At 53.4% G+C, this 19,098-nt stretch overlaps 1 protein-coding gene across 3 annotated transcripts in view; it reads right to left on the bottom strand.

The window, feature by feature from the left end:
- Positions 1 to 19,098, bottom strand: part of VPS13D (vacuolar protein sorting 13 homolog D) — a 226,359-nt gene that overhangs the window by 187,920 nt on the left and 19,341 nt on the right. For all 3 annotated transcript variants that reach the window (XM_028511940.2, XM_036025326.1, XM_028511941.2), the window contains exons 10-21: positions 18,165 to 18,333; positions 15,899 to 16,000; positions 15,525 to 15,726; positions 14,584 to 14,763; positions 13,340 to 13,470; positions 12,355 to 12,430; positions 11,776 to 11,946; positions 10,432 to 10,562; positions 9,023 to 9,155; positions 5,001 to 7,211; positions 3,729 to 3,880; positions 159 to 1,190 (exon numbers count right to left, since the gene is read on the bottom strand). In XM_028511940.2, the coding sequence (XP_028367741.1) occupies positions 159 to 1,190; positions 3,729 to 3,880; positions 5,001 to 7,211; positions 9,023 to 9,155; positions 10,432 to 10,562; positions 11,776 to 11,946; positions 12,355 to 12,430; positions 13,340 to 13,470; positions 14,584 to 14,763; positions 15,525 to 15,726; positions 15,899 to 16,000; positions 18,165 to 18,333 (4,690 nt within the window). The remainder of the gene's footprint in view (positions 1 to 158; positions 1,191 to 3,728; positions 3,881 to 5,000; positions 7,212 to 9,022; positions 9,156 to 10,431; positions 10,563 to 11,775; positions 11,947 to 12,354; positions 12,431 to 13,339; positions 13,471 to 14,583; positions 14,764 to 15,524; positions 15,727 to 15,898; positions 16,001 to 18,164; positions 18,334 to 19,098) is intronic.

Below are 19,098 nucleotides of genomic sequence, written 5' to 3'. Positions count from 1 at the left end.
CTAAAACATTGTCTACCCTTCTGTAACAGACATCTAGAGGACTACAGAGCTCCCTGCCAATAAGGTCTGTTTCCCACCATGAATGTATAATGAATGACAGCATTTAAATAAACTACAGCTCACCCTCAGAACTTCAAGGGGTGAAAGGGCACTGATACCTTGAGGTCCAGCTTGGTGTTAACCGGATCCTGCAGCTCGGACGCCAGCAGGGCACTGGACTCGGACCTCACGTTCTGCAGGACGTCCTCAGGCAGGACCTTCATGGCATGGTTGTCCGCGGTGGAGCCGATCCCGAAGAAATCCAGGATCACCACCCAGGTCTGCAGCGTGATGAGCACGTCCAGGCAGTTGAAGTCGACGTCGATGCTCCGGTTAACCCGGTTGTACAGGGACGAGAACTCCGGGTGTTTCCTATCCACCAGGAACACGTTGATGTGGACCAGGGAGTCATCAAATTTACTCTTTCCGGCAAGGACCGTGGGCTTGTCCACTGTTGGAGACGGAGGGGGCGTCAGGGGGTAGTCCTGGTCCGGGACCTCCTTCGGCCTCTTGCGGGGTGCCGAGGCGGGCCTCTGGTACAGCTGGAAGACATTCGGGGCTTCCTCCATGTGGGAAGGGAGAGACCGAGGCATGTCGGGGTACTCCACGTTGGACAACGAGGGGCAAGACTGGGAAAGATACTCTTTCTGTGCTAAGCTTAACGGCTTGGGGGCTCCCCGGGACACCATGAGGTTCTTGTACTTGGAATCCGGATTTCTCTCCAACAGGTCTTCCATCAGCAGGGAGCGCAGGGCGATCTGAATGGACAGGGTCTGAGGGTGGTCCTTATTGAACTCCACCTCAAAGTCCTGGAACTTCAGGCTCACAAGCCCCTGGGCCCCCAGAGTCAGGTCTCCGCTGAGCTGAACCTGGAGCTCGGCGATACAGAAGTTGGCCTGAATCTGGGTGAAGGACCTGGCTTCCTTCACGGACAGGGACTTCTGGGAGGAGGTGGAAAGGCTAGAGTGGCTGAACAACCCGTTCTCCTTCCTCTCGGCAGAAGGCTCGCCGCAGGCGCCCAGGGGAGGCGGCGGGGAGCTGGGGCAGGGCGAGGAGGCGGCGCTGGTGGAGAACCTGGTCAGGTCTTCGCTGTACACGAGGTTGTCCAGCGTCTGCAGAACCTGCTCGTACACGTGCTTTGCTAACACCACCTGCGCAAGGAGGAACGCTCAGTTATTCTGCTGCTGTTGTTAACCGCACTCGGCAGCGCTGCCCACGGGTTTATTTCCAAAGGCGACTTGTGTGGGTCTCCCCAGGAGGGTGCAAGCTCGTTGCCTGCAAGGACTATCTGTTCTGTTTCTTTTCCATCCTCACCCCTCTCTCGGACCCACGTGTACTCAAAAGGCCCTCCGCCAGTACCCCACGGAGGAGTCTAGACACAACGAATGTTCAGTAAGGGGTACTGGCTGTGGGCCTGCATCACTCTTTCTTTTTTTTTAAATACATTTTGTTGATTGTGCTGTTATATTTGCCCCCCTTTATTCCCTTCTGCCCTGTACCCCCTTCCCGCCCGCATTTCCCCCTTAGTTCAGGTCCATGGGTCGTACATGTAAGCTCTTTGGCTTCTCCATTCCCCACGCTATTCTTAACCTCCCCCTGTCTATTTTGTACCTGCCATTGATGCTTCTTATTCCCGGTACCTTTTCCCACATTCTCTCCCCTCCCCTTCACTGCCGCTAACCCTCTCTGTGACTGAATCACTCTTTCCAACCCCACAAACACAGCTGCGGAAATCGGAGGGAGCACTGCCAGAAGGCTCGTGTGGCCACACGACAGGACTGGGAAACAAGACCCGTGGTGCTAACACTCACTCATCGTCACCAGGCAGCGTGACGACCTACGTTTACTACAGCTAAACCAACAGGTGTACTCTGTCATGATGATGCTCATCATCTGTTGTTACCTATGTTTCTTTCTCCCTCACTTTGTTTTTGGTTACGATTTCTCATTAAAAAGATTTTCGGCAAGTTTTCTACTTACTTAAGAACGATCTTTCACCGGAGGAATTCCAAACAGACACAGAAATCACAGAACTGGAAAGCAATCATTTTGTGACCCCTAATTAGATAACCCGTCCCAACACAGCTCACTGAGGCAATGAGCCCGTATGCGAATGACTGACGGGGAATTCACGGCGGAGGGATCAGGTCCCGCCCCGAGCACAACCGCCAATTCCGCATCACTGAGAGACAAGCAGACACTCGTGCCTCCTGACACAGGGCAGTACGACGGCACACGGCACCACCTTTGCCAAAAAAAAGCAAAAAATGAACCTGATTCCAGTTAAACCTGTGGAGTGAAGTTACAATTCATAGGAGGTGTGGGGGAACGAATTAAGTGACCCCACAAACCAACAGCTAATCCAGAATGTGGGACGTTCTCCAGGGCGGCTGACCCGGCTCTCACAACAGAATAGTGGCTTGGGGGAAAAAGGTGAGAGGGAGCTACATCAACAGCGGCCCACAGATGTACGGAGCGTAGAAACGCCACATATGGTCCTTGTCAAATAAATCCACCTGAAAACGGATGCAAGTGCAATGATACCGAGGAGTCCTCGTTTATCTTACACGGCATGACGACGCTGCTGTCGTCAGGGAGGGAGTGTATGTCGGTCTGCGCAGGCACATTCCAGGTGACAGAGACAGAAATGGCATGAGGCCTGGGGTTTGCCTTAAAGTCGGGTGGGAAGAAAATCTGAGTGACGGCTGCATGCGGTTCATTAGCTGCTTTTGTGTGTATTTAAGTTTTTTCATAATAAAATACTCTTAAATTATTTAGAAATTACTTTTTAATAACTTAAAGTAATTTTAATGAAGAACGTCATCTAAAACTACAGTAAATCAATGGTAACTACAAGAACAAGTCGACACGACCCAGTAGAATTCACCTTGTGTGCTAACTCAAGGTGAGCATCCATAGGGAAGCTTCAGGGAACGTTCTATCACCCAGAGACCCATCCCCGGGGACCACTGACGCCAAAAGGTGCATGTCCAGGTAACAGCACCCCTGCCACCGACTAGTGACCAACCACTGCCCCAGCCTAGGGCCTAAGGTCCAGAGATCCTGCCTGCCCTTGCTGTTCTATAATGTTAGGCTCTTTTCTCTCCTCCCTGCAAAAGCAGGAAAAACAACACTTTTAAAGAAAAAGGAGGGTAAATGTGTACACGTACACACACACACACACACACACACACACGGAATCCCTACCCAGGCCCATTTCATTTCCAAGAGGGCAAGACTAATCCTAATTCCCCCTTGAAAGGATCTGTCAGCAGCTGCGATAATCAGATTATTTTACAGGCTGGGCCGAGTTGGATAAGAATTATATCCTCCTGGGAAAGACACACTGAATTTTTAAGCAGTAATTCCCCCCGTTTCTGAATGGCAATGGAATTAAGGATCTGCCCCCTTCCTCTATGTAATGCGCCCCCTCCCCCAGCAGACAGCTAGCAGGACTGGCTCCCGGTGACAAGGGGACACAACCAAAGGACTCCCTGACAGAAGCTGACGGAAGCAAGTGATCAACACTGACATGCATTAATGACAGACACCTCCCTAACTTTATGTATTCTCCTTGCAGAAGTTTATATGGCAATATATAACAAAATCTAGATATATTTACACACTGAAGATGTAAAACAAACACGTGACCTCAACTGTCCTGACGTGAAAATCAACACGGTGTTCACCTGAACGGGGTTGACAAACTTCCCTTCGATCTTCATGATGCTGGACGTGCCCAGGTCGTCGGGGCTGAGGGAGAAGGTCAGCTCGGACTCCCTCTCTATGGGGATCTTCTCCAGCTTGAACTGGATGGTGGTATTGTTCAGGATGTGGAAGGCTGCAGAAGAGAGAGGGCGTGACGGCCTGCCAACACTGCCGGTCACCACCTGACCACTGGCAAAGGGCGACATGTGTAAAGCAGGGCTGCCCACGGGTCGCCCTTGGGCAGGGCCCAGGCTCGAGCACAGACCGGGATGACCACCCCAGCACCAGAACTCATGGCGCGCGGAGACACGAGACAAATTCACACGCCAAAAGGAACAATGTTTGCATGGCGTGATCCATCTGGTGGCTTCGAAGGGTGATGTGGTGAACGCTGACCCAGGCCAGGGGCTACGTTAAGGAAGCTTCTCTCGGCCTCCCAAGATGACATTTTCCCAGCCCAACGGCTCATCCTTACCCAGCTTCCAGGTACAGACTGATTCCTCTGAGTGGGCCTACGTCAGAATCAAGGACAGCAAGTGAACGGCTCTAAGGCAACAGCTTTTACCCAAGCAGAGAGAGCGATCTTTGGACAAGTATGCAAATAATTCATGGATTAATATCCGAGAATCACAGAAAAAGTCCTCAAGGGCATTAGTGTCCTCACCAACGCTCCAGGGCTTACCTGGTTTCTGAGGATGCTGAGAGCAACAGATTAAACTGTTTGGTTGCAGCCACAGAGGCTGAGAACACCAACACAGGCCTGCCGTTCCCAGCGCCCTGAGCCAACCCAGGATCAAAGACGGCAGGATACCAAAAGGAGAGCGTAACACCCACAGCCCAAATTTCATACCCTAATTACGCCAAGTCCTCTAGCTGTCTGGGACCATAATATTTAACTAGGAAAGGTCTACAGCTTAGAAATTTGAAAACTCAGATGTATTTGACCAAATCAAATATGTTAACAGAATCCACTCACTGAAACATCCCTGTGAATGCGCACTCACCCAATCTCAAAGGGGGCTACTTAAAAAATGTCTTATTTCCCCAAATACGGCACTGGATGGGAAAAGCTGAAAACGTATCAACCTAATGGGAAGCATTCTAGTAAAATTCCAGTGTGATTTTTTTTTTTAAATAGTCACTGGGGATAATTCTAAAAGAAAAAGGTGTTGCTGCTGTTTTCAGCAAAGCGTGCGTGAGCTGGGTTCGGCGTCCTCAGACAGACACCACGAGACGCGCTCTGCGCTCCTCACCTTGGCCTCTGTGCAAAGACTCAAAGAAGTCGTGTCGGGTGAAGTGGGCCTCCTCCTGGCTGCTGGCGCTGGCCGGCCCGGAGGGAGGGCACGACGCCCGGCTGGCGTCCGACCCGGCACCCTCTCTGCCCGCCAACTGGGTGCAGTCCAGAGAGTATAGTTTAATGTCTTTGATCTCCACCTGCAGACGGTCACTTCTGGATTCGTCGTCGCCCGCCACGAAGTTCTGGATGAATATCTGTCCCAAGTGCCCGACCAACAGCTCGGGACTCCCAGGCTTCCGAGGGATAGACACCACGGGCGACTCGATGTTCACGTTCAAGATCAGCTTCACGGTGTCGGCGTGCGAGGCGGCGGGGCCGAGCCCGTACAGGTCGCTGTCCTCCAAGCTGAAGGACTCGCGGGTCTTCCGCGGCGTCTCGAAGAGCGACACCATCTCGCTGTACTCGGCCGTCTTGGTGGCCAGCACCGTGGTGACCCGGGTGGCCGCGCTCTTCAGCATGCTCCGGAAGTTTTCTTCCAGCTCGTCCATGGACAGGGCCAGCTCCTTCAGAAACTTGGCCGAGTGGTTGTAGTGCAGGGAGGCCATCCTGAGGCTGAGGAAACACTCCTGTTTCGACTTCTCCACGCACGTGAAACTCAGGGCCTCGCTGAGGGCCGCGTCCTCCACCCCCACGCACACGGACTCGAAGTAGCCGATATCGCTGAGGATGTTTTCGTAGCCCGTGGAACTGCCGATGCTGACCACGTACCGGTTCTTAACGTTCTCCTGCGTCAGGTCCATGAGCTGCAAGCAGCCGAGGGAGCCGTTCACATCGAAGGTGCTCCCCATCGAGACGTTGACTTTGGTGCCACCTATGCTCGCGGTCGCGATCTTCCTGCCGTATTTCTCTCCGTTGGCCATCCCCACCGTCCGAAGGAGCAGCAGGTTAAGACGGTGGATCTCCACGGCGACCTCCGTGTTCTGTTCGTACGTAGCTTGGTAAGCTCCCTGTCCCCTAAAGCTGCTTTCAAAATCAGTCATTAAAGGTTGGGGGCTCGAGTCGTCCTTTTCCTTGGGAAAGGGTTTTTGAAGGAAACCAATCAGCTCCACGATTGTCTCTGGGTTTAGGATGATGTCCAAGTTGTTCACCTGCAGTGAAACCACCTGAAGGGAGCTGTCCAGGTTCATCGAGGGGCACTCCGAGCTCACAAACTGGTACTCCAGCTTAATGAGCGACTCCTGCTCTTTGGTGAGAATCCTGTCCAGCGAGACGCCGGGCGCTGGCGGGCTGCTCAGCGCAGCGGCGTGAGGGAGGGGGGCCACGGTGGCTCCAGAGACAGGAGACTGGGCCCTGCTATCCCGGAGGCTGCCCGTGGGGATGTCGAAGCTCAAGTTCTTATGCGAAGCCATCAGAAGGTCAAAATCTGCACCGTAGGTCTGCATGGTGTCCACCAGCAGCAAACCGTGAACGGTCAGGGAGACTTCGGCGTCGTAAGGCCTCTTCACGAAGTGAGCATTGGTACCGAACACCTTGAGCACGGAGATGTACTGGCCGTTGCTCTCCACGCCGAGCTGCATGCAGTTCACTTTGAACTCGGCCAGGAGGAGCTGGGACTCCACCAGGACCTCCCGAGTGCGCTGCTCCAGCATCACGATGCTCTGCGTCAGGTTCATGACCGAGTCTTGCAAGCTTCCCCGCTGGTCCTCTTGGGGGAAGATCTTCTCTTTAATCTGAGGGTCAGACGTCTTCACGTCGGGAGTGGTGAGGAGCGAGAAGCAGTTCTTGATGGCGTAAATCTTGTCTTCGTTGATGTGGATTTTCAGGTCCGGTAAGTTGCCGGAGAGCACGGCCCCGGGGTACTTGGGATCAGACGTGTAGATCAGCCGGCGCTCTAGCTGCAGATGGACGTCGAACCTCTCGACCACGTGGGTTGGCCCCACGTCGGCGTCCTGGACGTGCTTCCAGTTGTCCTTCACCCGCCCCACCATGATCTGCAGGTCCATGAACGACAGGGAGTACCGCTCGTACATCTTCGTGCTCAGCAGGTGCGCCTGCAGCTGCTCCTCGCTGAACTCGGCCGCGGAGAACGGAGGCGTTTTCTCCCCGGCACCGCTGCTCGCCTCGGGAGGCGGGGTGCTGGGAGGGGTGGCGAGGGGGGTCTTGTACTCCTCGTCACTGAACTGGTTCTCTTCAGAGGCTGACCCATCCCCACTTTTGCTGGGTTCATCTGCAGGTAAAAAAAAAAGAGAGAATTCACGGTCTCTATCTGCCCTTGCCTTCTTCCCTTCAATGTAATGACCAAGCAAGCAGAGAATCAACCAGCCCCCATTGGAAAAAAAATAAATGGATGAAAAAATCTCAGCCAATATCCTGTATTCACCATTTTAGTCAGTGTGAACTCACCCACTAATTTGGAAAGCAAAACGCAAAGGAAAAGCAGGTGAGAGACCTGCTGACGCAGGGACGCACGTCCACGGGCACAGCCGATGACCCGCTGCCGGAAACTGCACCCCACCCCCACCGCCTGTGCCCTGCCTGAGCGCCACCGCCGCCCGCCTGCGTCACTTCCCGAAAGCAGCAGTCTCCTTCCCCCTGGTTCGCCAGTGTGTTCGTTTTGCCCCCCACTAGGAACTCTGTGTTTCTCACCACAGCATCCCCAGTGCCTGGGCCAGTGCCGGGCCAGCAGCGCTTTCTGAGCAGGCCTCATTCTCCAGAGCCCGCTCTCCAAAGCCCGCCTCCCTGCCGCTGGGTGCGGCTGCGACAACTACACACAGCACTGGGCCCAGCCACCTGCATCCCCGTTCCACGCCGATGTCTCGTCAATTCGAGCAGGTGCTGTCTGCGGTCGTGTGGCCCTGCTCTCCCGCTCTCACTCCCTTCGCACGTTCCCCAAGCACCCGGCTTCCCGCCCCTGCTCACACCCTCCGCCCTGTGCTCCTTCTCGGGCCTGCTCAGTCAAGGTCAGCCCGAAGCTACTTGGCAAGCTTCCTCAAGCTCTGACGCCGCGAATCCCCTCTGTCTTCCCTCCCATCCCAAGGTGAACCCTGGCTCTACTGGGGATGTTATAACACACACACACAACGGAATTGCCTTCCCGGAGTCTTTTCATATGTGTCCCTAATATCCCTAAGTACACTAAATCTCTCTTCCTGAAATGAAGTACTGAGAAACAATGTTTATTACAATACAAAATGTTACCGTAAGAAATAAAACAAAACCCACAATGAGATACTACTTCACACCCATAAAAATGGCTGCAATCCCAAAGACAGGTAATAACAAGTGTCGGCAGGGACGCAGAGAAACCGAAGCCCTCACACACTGCTGGTGAGACAGTACGATGGCGCGCGATTTTGGGAAACCACCTGGCAGTTCCTCAAAATGTCTAACACGAGGTCGTCACGTGTCCCAGCAACCCCACACTGAAGTACACCCAGGAGACTGAAAACGTACGTTCACACGAAAGCCTACACACGACAGTTCACAGCAGCATTACTGTTAACAGCCAAACAGTGGACACGGCCAGCCGCTGAGAACGGACAAGTAACATGTCATACATTCACACGAGAAACACTCTTCCAGCAGAGGCAGGAGTGAAGGACTGACCCACGCTACGACACGGGGAAACACGCAAAACGTGTGGAGAGAAGCCAGACACAAAAGGCCACCTATCGTACGGCTCCGTTCTCACGAACTGTCCGGAACAGGTAAGTCCAGGGATGAAGACCAGTGGCTGGCAGGGGCTGGGACAGGGGGTGACGGACGGACAGTGACGGCTGGTGGGTTCAAACTGCTTCTCGGGATGATGGCAATGTTCTGGGACTGGGTAAAGAGACTCATGCACAATGCCAGCAAAATGCCAAAAACAACTGAATGGACACGTATTAAAAGGTACCTCAATAAAGCTGTTATTTAAAAAGCGACAAATGAACTTCAGAGCTTTAAGACGTAACAGACCTTTCTTTAAGCTTCACCTGGGGAAGCACAGACAGGGTGACCTACCCAGCTGTATCCTCGTCACCCCCGCCTGCACCGTACCTTGGGTGTTCGTCAGCAGCATCCTTCCCAGGTCCACGACAACTAAGACGGGGTTCTTGAATTTGAAATCATCCGGAAATATCACTTGAGGGGCGGAAATGTCTAGTCGCACAGTCCACCGTTTGCTCTCCTCCTGCAAAGATAACACAAAGTACGGTTCAATAACTTTTACCGCTGACTGGTGAAAGGTCGCAGAGCGGTCAGGGCCCCGTCTTCAAGAAGGCCACACCCGGTGTCAGAGCACCTGGAGGTGTCAGTCTTCGATGTCAGAGCGCAGAGTTTAAAACCGAAGCAGGTGCGGGTACCTGAGGGCGTAAGCCTGTACCAGAGGCAGGTGTCTGAAGCGGGAGGGACACTAGCAAACGACCCTTTTGGAGGTTTGTCTGCTCTTCGACTAGAGTAACCCATGGCTCAAGGAAGATCTCGTTCCTAAATTTACAGAGCTGAATACTTTAAAGTGTTGCAGAAATGACAGAGCTCAAAAACAAACAGCAAAAGTTCAAACATTTTTATTCATTCATGGACATTGGTAACCGTGGACTGTCATGCCCTAGAATATTAGTGGAAAACATATACGCCTGGGTATTTGAAATATAAAAAGCACACAGAACAATTCATGACTCTGTACCTGTTCCTCCCTGCAGCTAAAATTGCCTTAATTACATGTACATAGTAAAAGCTAAAGCGTGTATTATCCAAAAGAAACCTCTTTGTCTAAGATAATGGATAACAGTGGTGATCTGTGTGGAAACAGAAAACAGAATGTACTCTCCATCCCATACCACACACCCGGAAACATTTTACTTAGAACATTCCTGCCACCCCTTAACCCCAGCGGGCGCCGCACCGCCCAAAGGAAGCCCCGCTCTAACTGCGCCACCTACTGCCGCATCCCGGCAGTGCACCGCCACCCGGTGCTGGAAACCGGGTTTGGCTGGACCGCTGAGAGGTTTCTTGGCTGTCCCTGTCTACGACACCCCGGCACCAGCTGGTTTCCCAGCATCACACAGTGACCGTCACAACCTGGGACGGAAACTGGGGGATGGTTCCAGTGGTTTTTCTCCTGCTGACAGTAAACGAACAGGGGGTGCTCAGGAGTGAAACGCGGATAAAAACCACAGGTCTAGAAAAGGGAACGACGACGAGCCTAGAGGGCGCTCCAGATTGGGTACGAGGAGGAAACGTGACCTAGTCACAGCCATCCTTCTTTTATTCATTGCACCCTGACTATAAAAGACACGAGGGTTTCTGGGGTTTTTTTGCCAGCTGATAAGGATTTCATAACCTCAGTTCAATCGGACACTCGCTACGAGCACGCCTACCCACGGCAGGCGAAGCGCCTGGCCGCCGGCACACCTGCCCCTTGCCCCGGCACCCCCAGGAGGGCTGACGCGTGCTCGCTCACTTACGATGAAGTCGCCCACCAGCAAGCGATCGAGAGTCTGCCGGATCTCTGCCTTGGTCTGCATCTTCAGCCTGTTGTACTGCCTCCGGGCAGCTTCAGCCACTCGCAGCTCGAGCTCGGACTGATACCCAAAGCCTGCAAGGTTGGACGTAGACAGGACAATCAGGGCCTTCGAGGGGTGTGACGGACAAAAGCAACATCTGTTCCCACCAAGAACTTCCACCGAAACTAAAAAGCAGTCTGTATGACAGCCACGGGTTTGTCCTGCAGACTGTCCTGGCGCTACTCGGGGTGACAGGAATGGGGTGACGACGGGTGAGGGACGGTCACGAGGAGGGAGCCAGGGAAAGGTACGCAAGTTACTAGAATTTCTCAGATTCTTGTCTGAGAGACTCCAAACTATTTTATTTCAAAATCCTTAAAAGCATGACATTACGTTGAACAAGAAAATGAGATTTAGCCCTGGCTGGCGTAGCTCAGTGGATTGAGCTCGGGCTGCGAACCAAAGCATCGCAGGTTCGATTCCCAGTCAGGGCACATGCCTGGGTTGCAGGCCACAGCCCCCAGCAACCGCACATGGATGTTTCTCTCTCTCTCTCTCTCTCTCTCTTTCTCCCTCCCTTCCCTCTCTAAAAAGAAATAAATAAAATATTAAGAAAAAAAAGAAAATGAGATTTAGAAGGAAATGCTTTCCACATTCTGTCAGTGATGGAGTAATGAAGCCAAAACATTTATGGCTACTATTTATATGAAAAGTCTCAAAAACAGACCAAAAACTAAAACAGCTTCATTATTATAAAGAAGGAGGGGATACATTTAGCAAAGTAATACAATTTCACTGTCAACAAAAGTGCCTTTTCTGTACCTACTGTTTCAATTCTTTTCGGGGGGGGGAAAGGCAGACATAAATCAGTCAATGGTGTGGGAAAGGGCAGAAAGGAACTCTGTGGTATTTAATGCTACACCAAGCAAGTAAACCAGACCATCAATCCTGCCTGTCCTCTAGACGGAAAGTCTTGGAGGAACAAACCTCCTAAATTCAGGGGGTCTAAAAAATCCTGGGTAGCCAAGGAAGTCGCCATCTTACTGGAATGGGAAGTGTTAAAAAAAAAAGTTTGCTAAATGGAGGCAAAGATAAAGAAAACATTTAAGGGCACTGAGTCCTCCTGGAAGAGTGACTTCCAAGGACCTGTGCTCCGACTCGGCAGGGAAGGACAGCCCTGTGCCCGTGCCTCTGCTGCCACTGCCAGGCCACCGAGTGCACCGCGACCCTCGTCCAGGGCACCAGAGACGACAGGAAAGAGGCCTAGAGAGAGTAACGTAAGAGCAAACAAACAAAAAAGTTAACCTGAGGTATGAACCTTTCCCTTGTAGAAAAAGTCTGCTACTTTTTTAATAGCCTGGGGATTATAAATGATGTTCAAGGGCCTGGTGCTGACATTCAGCCGCCTCTCGAAATGGCTGTGCGCTGGGTTCCTCTCGTACAGCATCTCAAACACCGGGGCGTCGGGGTCCGCGGCTGGGGAGAGAGCCAGACAGAGGAGGGGGAACACAGCAGTGTCAGTCCTTCCATTCTTAACAGGCCTATGAGGAATCTGGAGACAAGACACTTCCTGAATCATTTTCCAATTAGTTCACACTTATGCACACTTTCATAAAATACAGAAAGGACTGACCCTCAGTTATAACAGGAATCCTCTACCTGCTCCCCTTATGAAAACCAAGCAGTGGGAGGCCCCACGAGGTTGCCCCGGTTACACGTGGGTTGGCAGAGAGCACAAGGCTGCCTCCAGGTCCAACACGGGCCCACACAGCAACCAGCAGGACACACAGCAGGACACACGGCCTCTCTCACCACTGACCAGGACCACTGATCTGTAACCAACACGTTTTTCAGGATCAGTTTTAAGAACGGAGGACAAATTACCAGGATAGTGTTCGCTTCTGTCTGCAGATGTTGTCTGGAGACCAAAAGACTGTGAGACTCTGCCAACTTCTTTTTGCTGTTAAACACACAGAAAACGCATAAACGTCAGGGGAGAGGGGACAACTCATGCTCAGGCGGGCACACGTGCTCAGGGTCACCCTTCGCATCACTCTTACTGAGCACAATCGAATCGACACTCATCCGACACCCGATTGCTGAGGACCTGCCGCTGAGGACGACCCCTCGGGCCAGGCCCTCCTTTCCTACCTAGAGCAAACACGTCCTTCCCTCCGCACGGACGGTGCGCTGCTTTGCATTCAGCACACGTAATGAGTGCTAAGTGGGTACTAAACGTGTACAGCTCTTCAATTCAAATTTTCACCCTGCATCCCACCCTCTCCACAATCCACTCACTGCCCCCAAACCCTGCCACAAAAAATTATATTGCCAAGCAAGTGTCTAAATATTCGATTATTCTGACCATATCTTTGCCAATTCAATAACACTGAAGATCTTCTGATTAATAAAGACTATTCAATATCAGAAATTGGCATCTATATATAGAAATCATGAGGTGGTGTTCTGGGGGGCTCTGGAAAGGTAAGAGGTCCTATCAGGTGACGAAGGTCAGAAGGCATGACGATGTCGGGCAGACACAGAGGAAATTTAAACACTGATCCCGAAACACTGACCCCGAAACGCAGAAATCAGTGGTGCTTACGGCACTTTCTTCCAAATCAGAGCCAACTGCTCCGCGGTGGCTGCAACCCAGGGGAGGAAGACGACTCGGCCACAAATCCCGCCAGCATCTGCTCGCTGACAAACTTAGAAACGTATCTAACTTCAGCCTGTCTTTAACCAGCCCAGCTGTCTCAAGAGGATCAAATGCCACAACGAATCGAGTTCATAGTACCTACCGCTTGCCCCAAACAGCCCGGCACCCAGCCCCACCCTGGCCGGGCCGCCTCCCCACTGTCGTACGTACGGGATTAGGGAAGACCAGGAGAGGGAACAGCGTTCCTTCCGTGGCCAGGTCCCGAAGAAACAGTCCGCCCAGCCGGACTAACAGCAAGGAGGAATTTCTCCGAGGAAGGGATTCTGCCAGGAGTTTCACATCTACAAAAAATAAACGTAAGAGCTGACGCGATGCCATGGCAGCCTCAAGTGTCGTCAGGTATTGGGTACATGATTTTACAGATGACCATTAGATATCGTGAACTGTTTTCCCCGAAACTCACACAAAAAAACCCTATCTATCTGTCTATATGTCTATGTACATAAACCTACCTTTAAAAATATCGAAGCAATATTAGACACTTCCTAGCAGAATGCATTTTAAACAGAGCGCTTTATAATTGAGTTCAAGAAATCTGCTGGCCCATACTGAGTCTATGGTATTCCAGCTCTCAAGATTACAAAGTCAAACAAACTGGCTTTTTTGTGTCCTTCACCTTTAAGCTACATTGAATAACCTCAGATAAGTGGCTATTTTATGAACTGAAATAAAAAGTATTTGTGAGATGTAAAAACCGACACCTGGGTATTTATTTACACACCTTTACTTCAAGCCACAAACAGAAGTCAAAATCAGGTAATCCCTATTACTGGCGGAGTCCGTACTTGCGAAAGTGCCCGCTCACTAAACGTACCTGTAGCCCCCACACCAGTGCCCATGCCGCTTCCGAGGACACGTGCAGGGCAGCAAAACATCTGAGCCACCCAGGATGCACGTCCCCGGCCGAGGCTGAACAAACAGCGCCCTGTCTTCTCGTCTCAGCTCTCGTATGGCGCACAGCGCCCTTCTCCCGGTCTACTCAGTGCCGGGTTTTTCGTTCCCCTGCTTTACGTCGACCTCACTGTCCAAAACAGCCCGCCCGCGCGGTGCTGAAATGCTGCCTGGTGCGCCTGAGCTCCGAGAAGGGTGATGCGCCTCACGGAGGAAACACGCGGGCCAGACCAGCTCCACCGGGCATGAGTCACCGTGCGCTGGCCACCGGTTCCGTGTTAATGAGCCCACGGCACAGATGAGTCGAGGTGTCTTTGAGCGCATCACACGTACGGCAAGGTCACGCACTGACCGGCTGATGGACGTTCTAACCAGAGGCTCCCACACACCTCACCGTGTGTCTCCCTAGGGACGACATCCTGGCAGCTCTCCAGCACACAGCTCTCCGAGTGGACAGGGCACCCGGAGAGATCGCCCCCGGCGGGTGGTCCCGGGGGCAGTACCTGAAAACTCGAGCTGCATGAAAGCGCTCTCCTCCGTCCGAGGGGCGCCCGGCTCCCGGTGAGACAGCGTCACGGTGCCTCGCTGCAACTGCAGGTTCAGCTTGGCGAAGACGTGGTCGCGCCTGGTGTACGCGTTCATGCAGGAGGCGTCCGCAGTGGGGTCGAAAAACTCCTCGGTGCCTGACGGGAGGCAGAGGCGGCTTTAGGGAAACACGAGCAGAACGTCCACAGCACAACCAGGCTGCCGAGCAGTCGTGATCACACCACTTAGCTGTTCTTCTCCCTTTTTGGAAAAGAACTCCCAGGCTGTGGGGGACATTTATTCACTGATGCACAATAGCCCAACTGTTTCGTGAGGGCTCTCATCAACGTATTCGCAACCAGGAGGATGTCCAGATTCATGGTCAAGTACATGCCACGCAACACAGTGGAACGCCCTCCACCGCTCTGTCCAGGACAGTGGCCACTACCCACAAGTGGCTCTGGGCACGCCTGGCACGTGGGGCTAACGTGGCCAGTGCGGCTGAGGGAGTGGATGCTTTGCTCCACTTTAATTACTTCAAATTCACGCGGCCGGCTGTGGCTGTGGGAAGGGCAGTGGGAAGGGCAGTGAGGACTCGAAGAGCGGCTCTGGGCGGCATTCAAGCCCAAGTTTAAAACTCCTGAACTGGCTCAAACCCTGCTCTCTTACAACCGCTGTCTGAAACTGAGCTACCTGACACTGGGCTAATGTTCAAACTTAGTAACCGGACTGCAGAGGCGGTCTCTCCCGAAACACCCCCTCTCTGCCTCTGTGACCGTGAGACCAGCTGCTTCACGAACGTCTGCTTTTCTCTGCCTGGAACACCCCACGGGCCGAGTCGGGAGTAGCACACTCCGATGAACCCAGCGCCTCCCTCCACTGCCGCCCGGGGCCGACGTGAAGGCCAGCGCCACCTTACCCAGGATCTCCTCGGGGGTCCACTGCTCATGCTGCTCTGCCGACAGCCCCTCGCCCGGCTTCCCTTCGGGGGTCTGCTGCCCAGACCAGCCGCCCCAGCCAGGAAACCAAGACTGGAGATACTGCAGCATGCCGCTGCCTCCGCCGGCTTCTGGGTCTCCAGGGGAGCCTCCCGGAGAATCAAACTGAGGCTCCCGCAGGCTCTGTGTCAATCAACAGTGGGCAGACGTGAGGACCCGGAGACTGAAATGAGCAGTGGCGTGCCCCCGGGTCCTGGTCCACCCCTGCCCACCCCAGGAGCGGGAGCACGTCAGAACGGAAGCACCACCCAGAGTGCGCCGGGCCTGAGCACATCTCCTCGCAGAGGGCCCTCACCTCTGCCAGCTCCTCCTCTTTGTGAAATCGCTCGTGCACCAGCTCTCGCAGAATCTTTAATTCCTCGAAGCTCTGCTCCTCTTCGATCCGACGCAGTTCCTCCTGCGTGGGGGAAACGAACCCAGGCAAACACATGGAGCAGGTGTTGCAGCTCCAGAGAAACCGGACTTGCGCACAGAGCACCCAACTACGAGCACTGTGAGGGGCCTACCTGGTCCCCACCATGTCCACGGACGGCCGAGAAATGGTAAGCTTAGTAGTCAGGTCCGTGACTGCTGTGTTTCTGGTCTACACGGCTCTTCCAAGCAACCCCACCGGGTTCTCCTTGGTCTCTGAGACCAAGAGGAACCCCAGAGGGAGAAGCAAAACAGAACCGGATTGAAAGGGGAAATGGGAGCATGGGGCTGCCGCAGCGCCCTGCACCTTGCGCAGCCCCGAGCATGCGCAGCCCTGTCAGGAGCCTGCCCTCAGCTGACCACGCCGAGGAAGCCGAGGGCCGAGCTCACACAGGCAGCGTGCGGGCCCCCAGCTCCTTACTTTCCATGGCACACTTGCTTCCTGCTAGTTAGGGAGGAACAACGGGAGCCAGCTACGAGCAAAGGTGCCGAAGATACAATTAGCTGTCCTAGACTTTTCTTATGCCCTAATACCAGGAAAAAGGAATTATGTGTGTTTACTTGCTCACCTCAAAATTTAGATTTTTTTTCTCCCTCCATGTCTTTGCCTGTGTCTTTAAGAAAACCATCCAAAACAAAATGTCTTCTTTGTTCCATCCTTTACCTAAGGCACCCATGTCAGTAACCACGCCTGACACTGGTGAGAAATAGCAGGAACAGCCCTGGCTGGTGTGGCTCAGTGGACTGAGCGTGGGCCTGTGAACCAAAGGGTCACCAGTTCGATTCCCAGTCAGGGTACATGCCTGGGTTGCAGGCCAGGTCCCCAGTGGGGTGTGCACAAGAGGCAACCACACACTGATGTTTCTCTCCCTCTCTTTCCTCCTCTCTCCCCCTCTCTACAAATAAACAAATAAAACCTTAAAAACATGGCAGGAACAGGTGAGTGGGTCAGGCCTCAGGGCGCCAGCAGGAGAAGCGAGAATGCAGAGGGACTGGACGCTGAGTGGTTACCCCGAGGTGGACGGGACACTCCTGTGGGCTGAACGTTTGTGTGCCCCTCCCTCCAGTCACGTGTCGAAGCTTTCCACCCAGCGGAAGGGGATTTGGAGGTGGGGCCTTCGGGAGGCAGCTAGGCTGGGTGAGGTCGAGAGGGTGGGACTTCATGGTGGGTTACTGCCCCCCTAAGAGCAGACAGCCAGAGACGTCTCTCTCCACCAAGGCAAGGCCACGGAGCACACAGTATGAAGGCAGCCAGGAGGAAAAAGCTCCCGAGGACCCAACCAAGTTGGTATGTTGGTCCTGGACTTCCCATCCTCCAGAACTTTGAAAAATAAATGGCTATTTTTTTTAGTGCAGCCTAAAGCATTTTGTTATAGCAGCCTGAGTTAAGATAGTTGCTAAAGGGAAAGTAATATTCCTTTTTCCTGGAAGGGTTTACTAATGAAACAGTCAATTTAAGAGAGAGTACCTGAGCAGAAATACTGGAGACACTCTAAATTGTTCAGCAAAAATTGATGCTCACAAAAACAAAACAAATCAAGGAGCAACAGGACCCCCACTCCCCTCCCCTGGGAGACAGAGACGGACCAGAGCCGGGCTGGAGGCAGGGCCAGGGTTCCAGGCCCGGTGGGTCCGGGAGTCGCTAGCCCTGCAATGAACCTGAGACGCTGGCCCTCGCCACCTGCTCCCCACCCCCTACACCTGTCCCCCACCCCCCACCTGGCTTCCACCTCCAAAGCCCCAAGGTCAAGCTAGTCAATCGGGTTCAGAGCAAATGTAGGCCGAAGTCTACAGAGATTAGCTACAGACTCGAGAGGAAATAAAAAATGATGGGAACTGGGCTTTGAAGAGGCAAAGTTGACCAGATGAAAAGTCCCCCTGACCCCTGCCCGGAAGGCGGGGCAGGCAAGGAGTGGGCACGAAGGTGCAGCGGGACCACGGCCACCTCCTCCTGGCCCGGCCTACAGCCGGCTCTCCTCAGCAGCAGCCAGGTCAGGCCTCCCTACGAGCTCTGACCGACTCCACCCCGTGGAACTGAATTCCTCAGCGAGGGACTCGGCTTCTTCCTAGACTCCCTTTCATCAGCCTTGAGAGACCGACATCCTCATCCTCTGAAGACACGAAACACAACACGCGGTCAGTCCGCTCACCTTGTCGTCCGCAGACAGCACGCCTCCTTTCAATTTGGTGAAGTATTTGTCGGTGTAGGACACGGCGTCGCGGGCGCGGTGGGACAGGAAGTCCCAGGTGCAGCGCCGCCTCTGCTCTCTGATCTCGTGCAGGTTGGCGTTCAGGGCGAAGTACCACCACTCCCGGCAGCTGAAACATTTCGTGACAACGCAATGACCTCTTACAGGAAAGGCAACGAGGATGCCGTTGGCCCAGGGCAATCCACGCAACACCGCTCCCCTCCTGAGATGGCTTTTCGCCCTCGGCCATCACTCTATGCCTCACACTCATTCTAATACTAGGCTACGCTCGACACGTGGAGAAAGCAAACCTACATCATATAACACATCCTCGATTTGTACAACAATAACAACATATTCCTCGACTGGTCTGAATTACCTGTAACATCGGTCCCCTCCACTGAGAGTCATGTGGTGGCTGTAAGGTAAATGCCATCACGAGATAATGGCCAGGGATTTGACTACTAAGGATCATAAATGGAATACCTCACACAAGATGTGGAAACGCACACGACCTAAGAGTTTTAACACACTGGATCGGTCAAGTGTATACTGACTGCAACATGAAAAGGTTTGTTTTCGCTGCAGAAGCTACAAAGTGTGCTGTGTGTGTGCCCCCCAAACAACCTGCGAGAAAAGGCATGGGAAAGCGGGTCCCACCCGAGCAACCCCAGGCCCCTTGCTACAAGGACCGAGAGGGTCCGCTCAGGCCCACGGCACTCAACCTAAGCCCCCGAGCACCACACCCACAGACGAGAAGAATATCAACAGTGACCCCCCCACCACCGCCCCCCCAAAAAAGAGTATCGACAGTGATGAACAACAGCAGTGGCGTTTTAAAGGCCAGAAAAGAGACTCTGCTTTCGTCTCCGGCCCCGGGTAAAGAACAGGGAGG

The sequence above is a fragment of the Phyllostomus discolor genome, chromosome 5 (assembly GCF_004126475.2).
Source record: "Phyllostomus discolor isolate MPI-MPIP mPhyDis1 chromosome 5, mPhyDis1.pri.v3, whole genome shotgun sequence".
NCBI lineage: Eukaryota > Metazoa > Chordata > Mammalia > Chiroptera > Phyllostomidae > Phyllostomus > Phyllostomus discolor.
The sequence above is the reverse complement of the archived record's forward strand: the minus strand, read 5'-3'. Positions and strand labels throughout refer to the sequence as shown.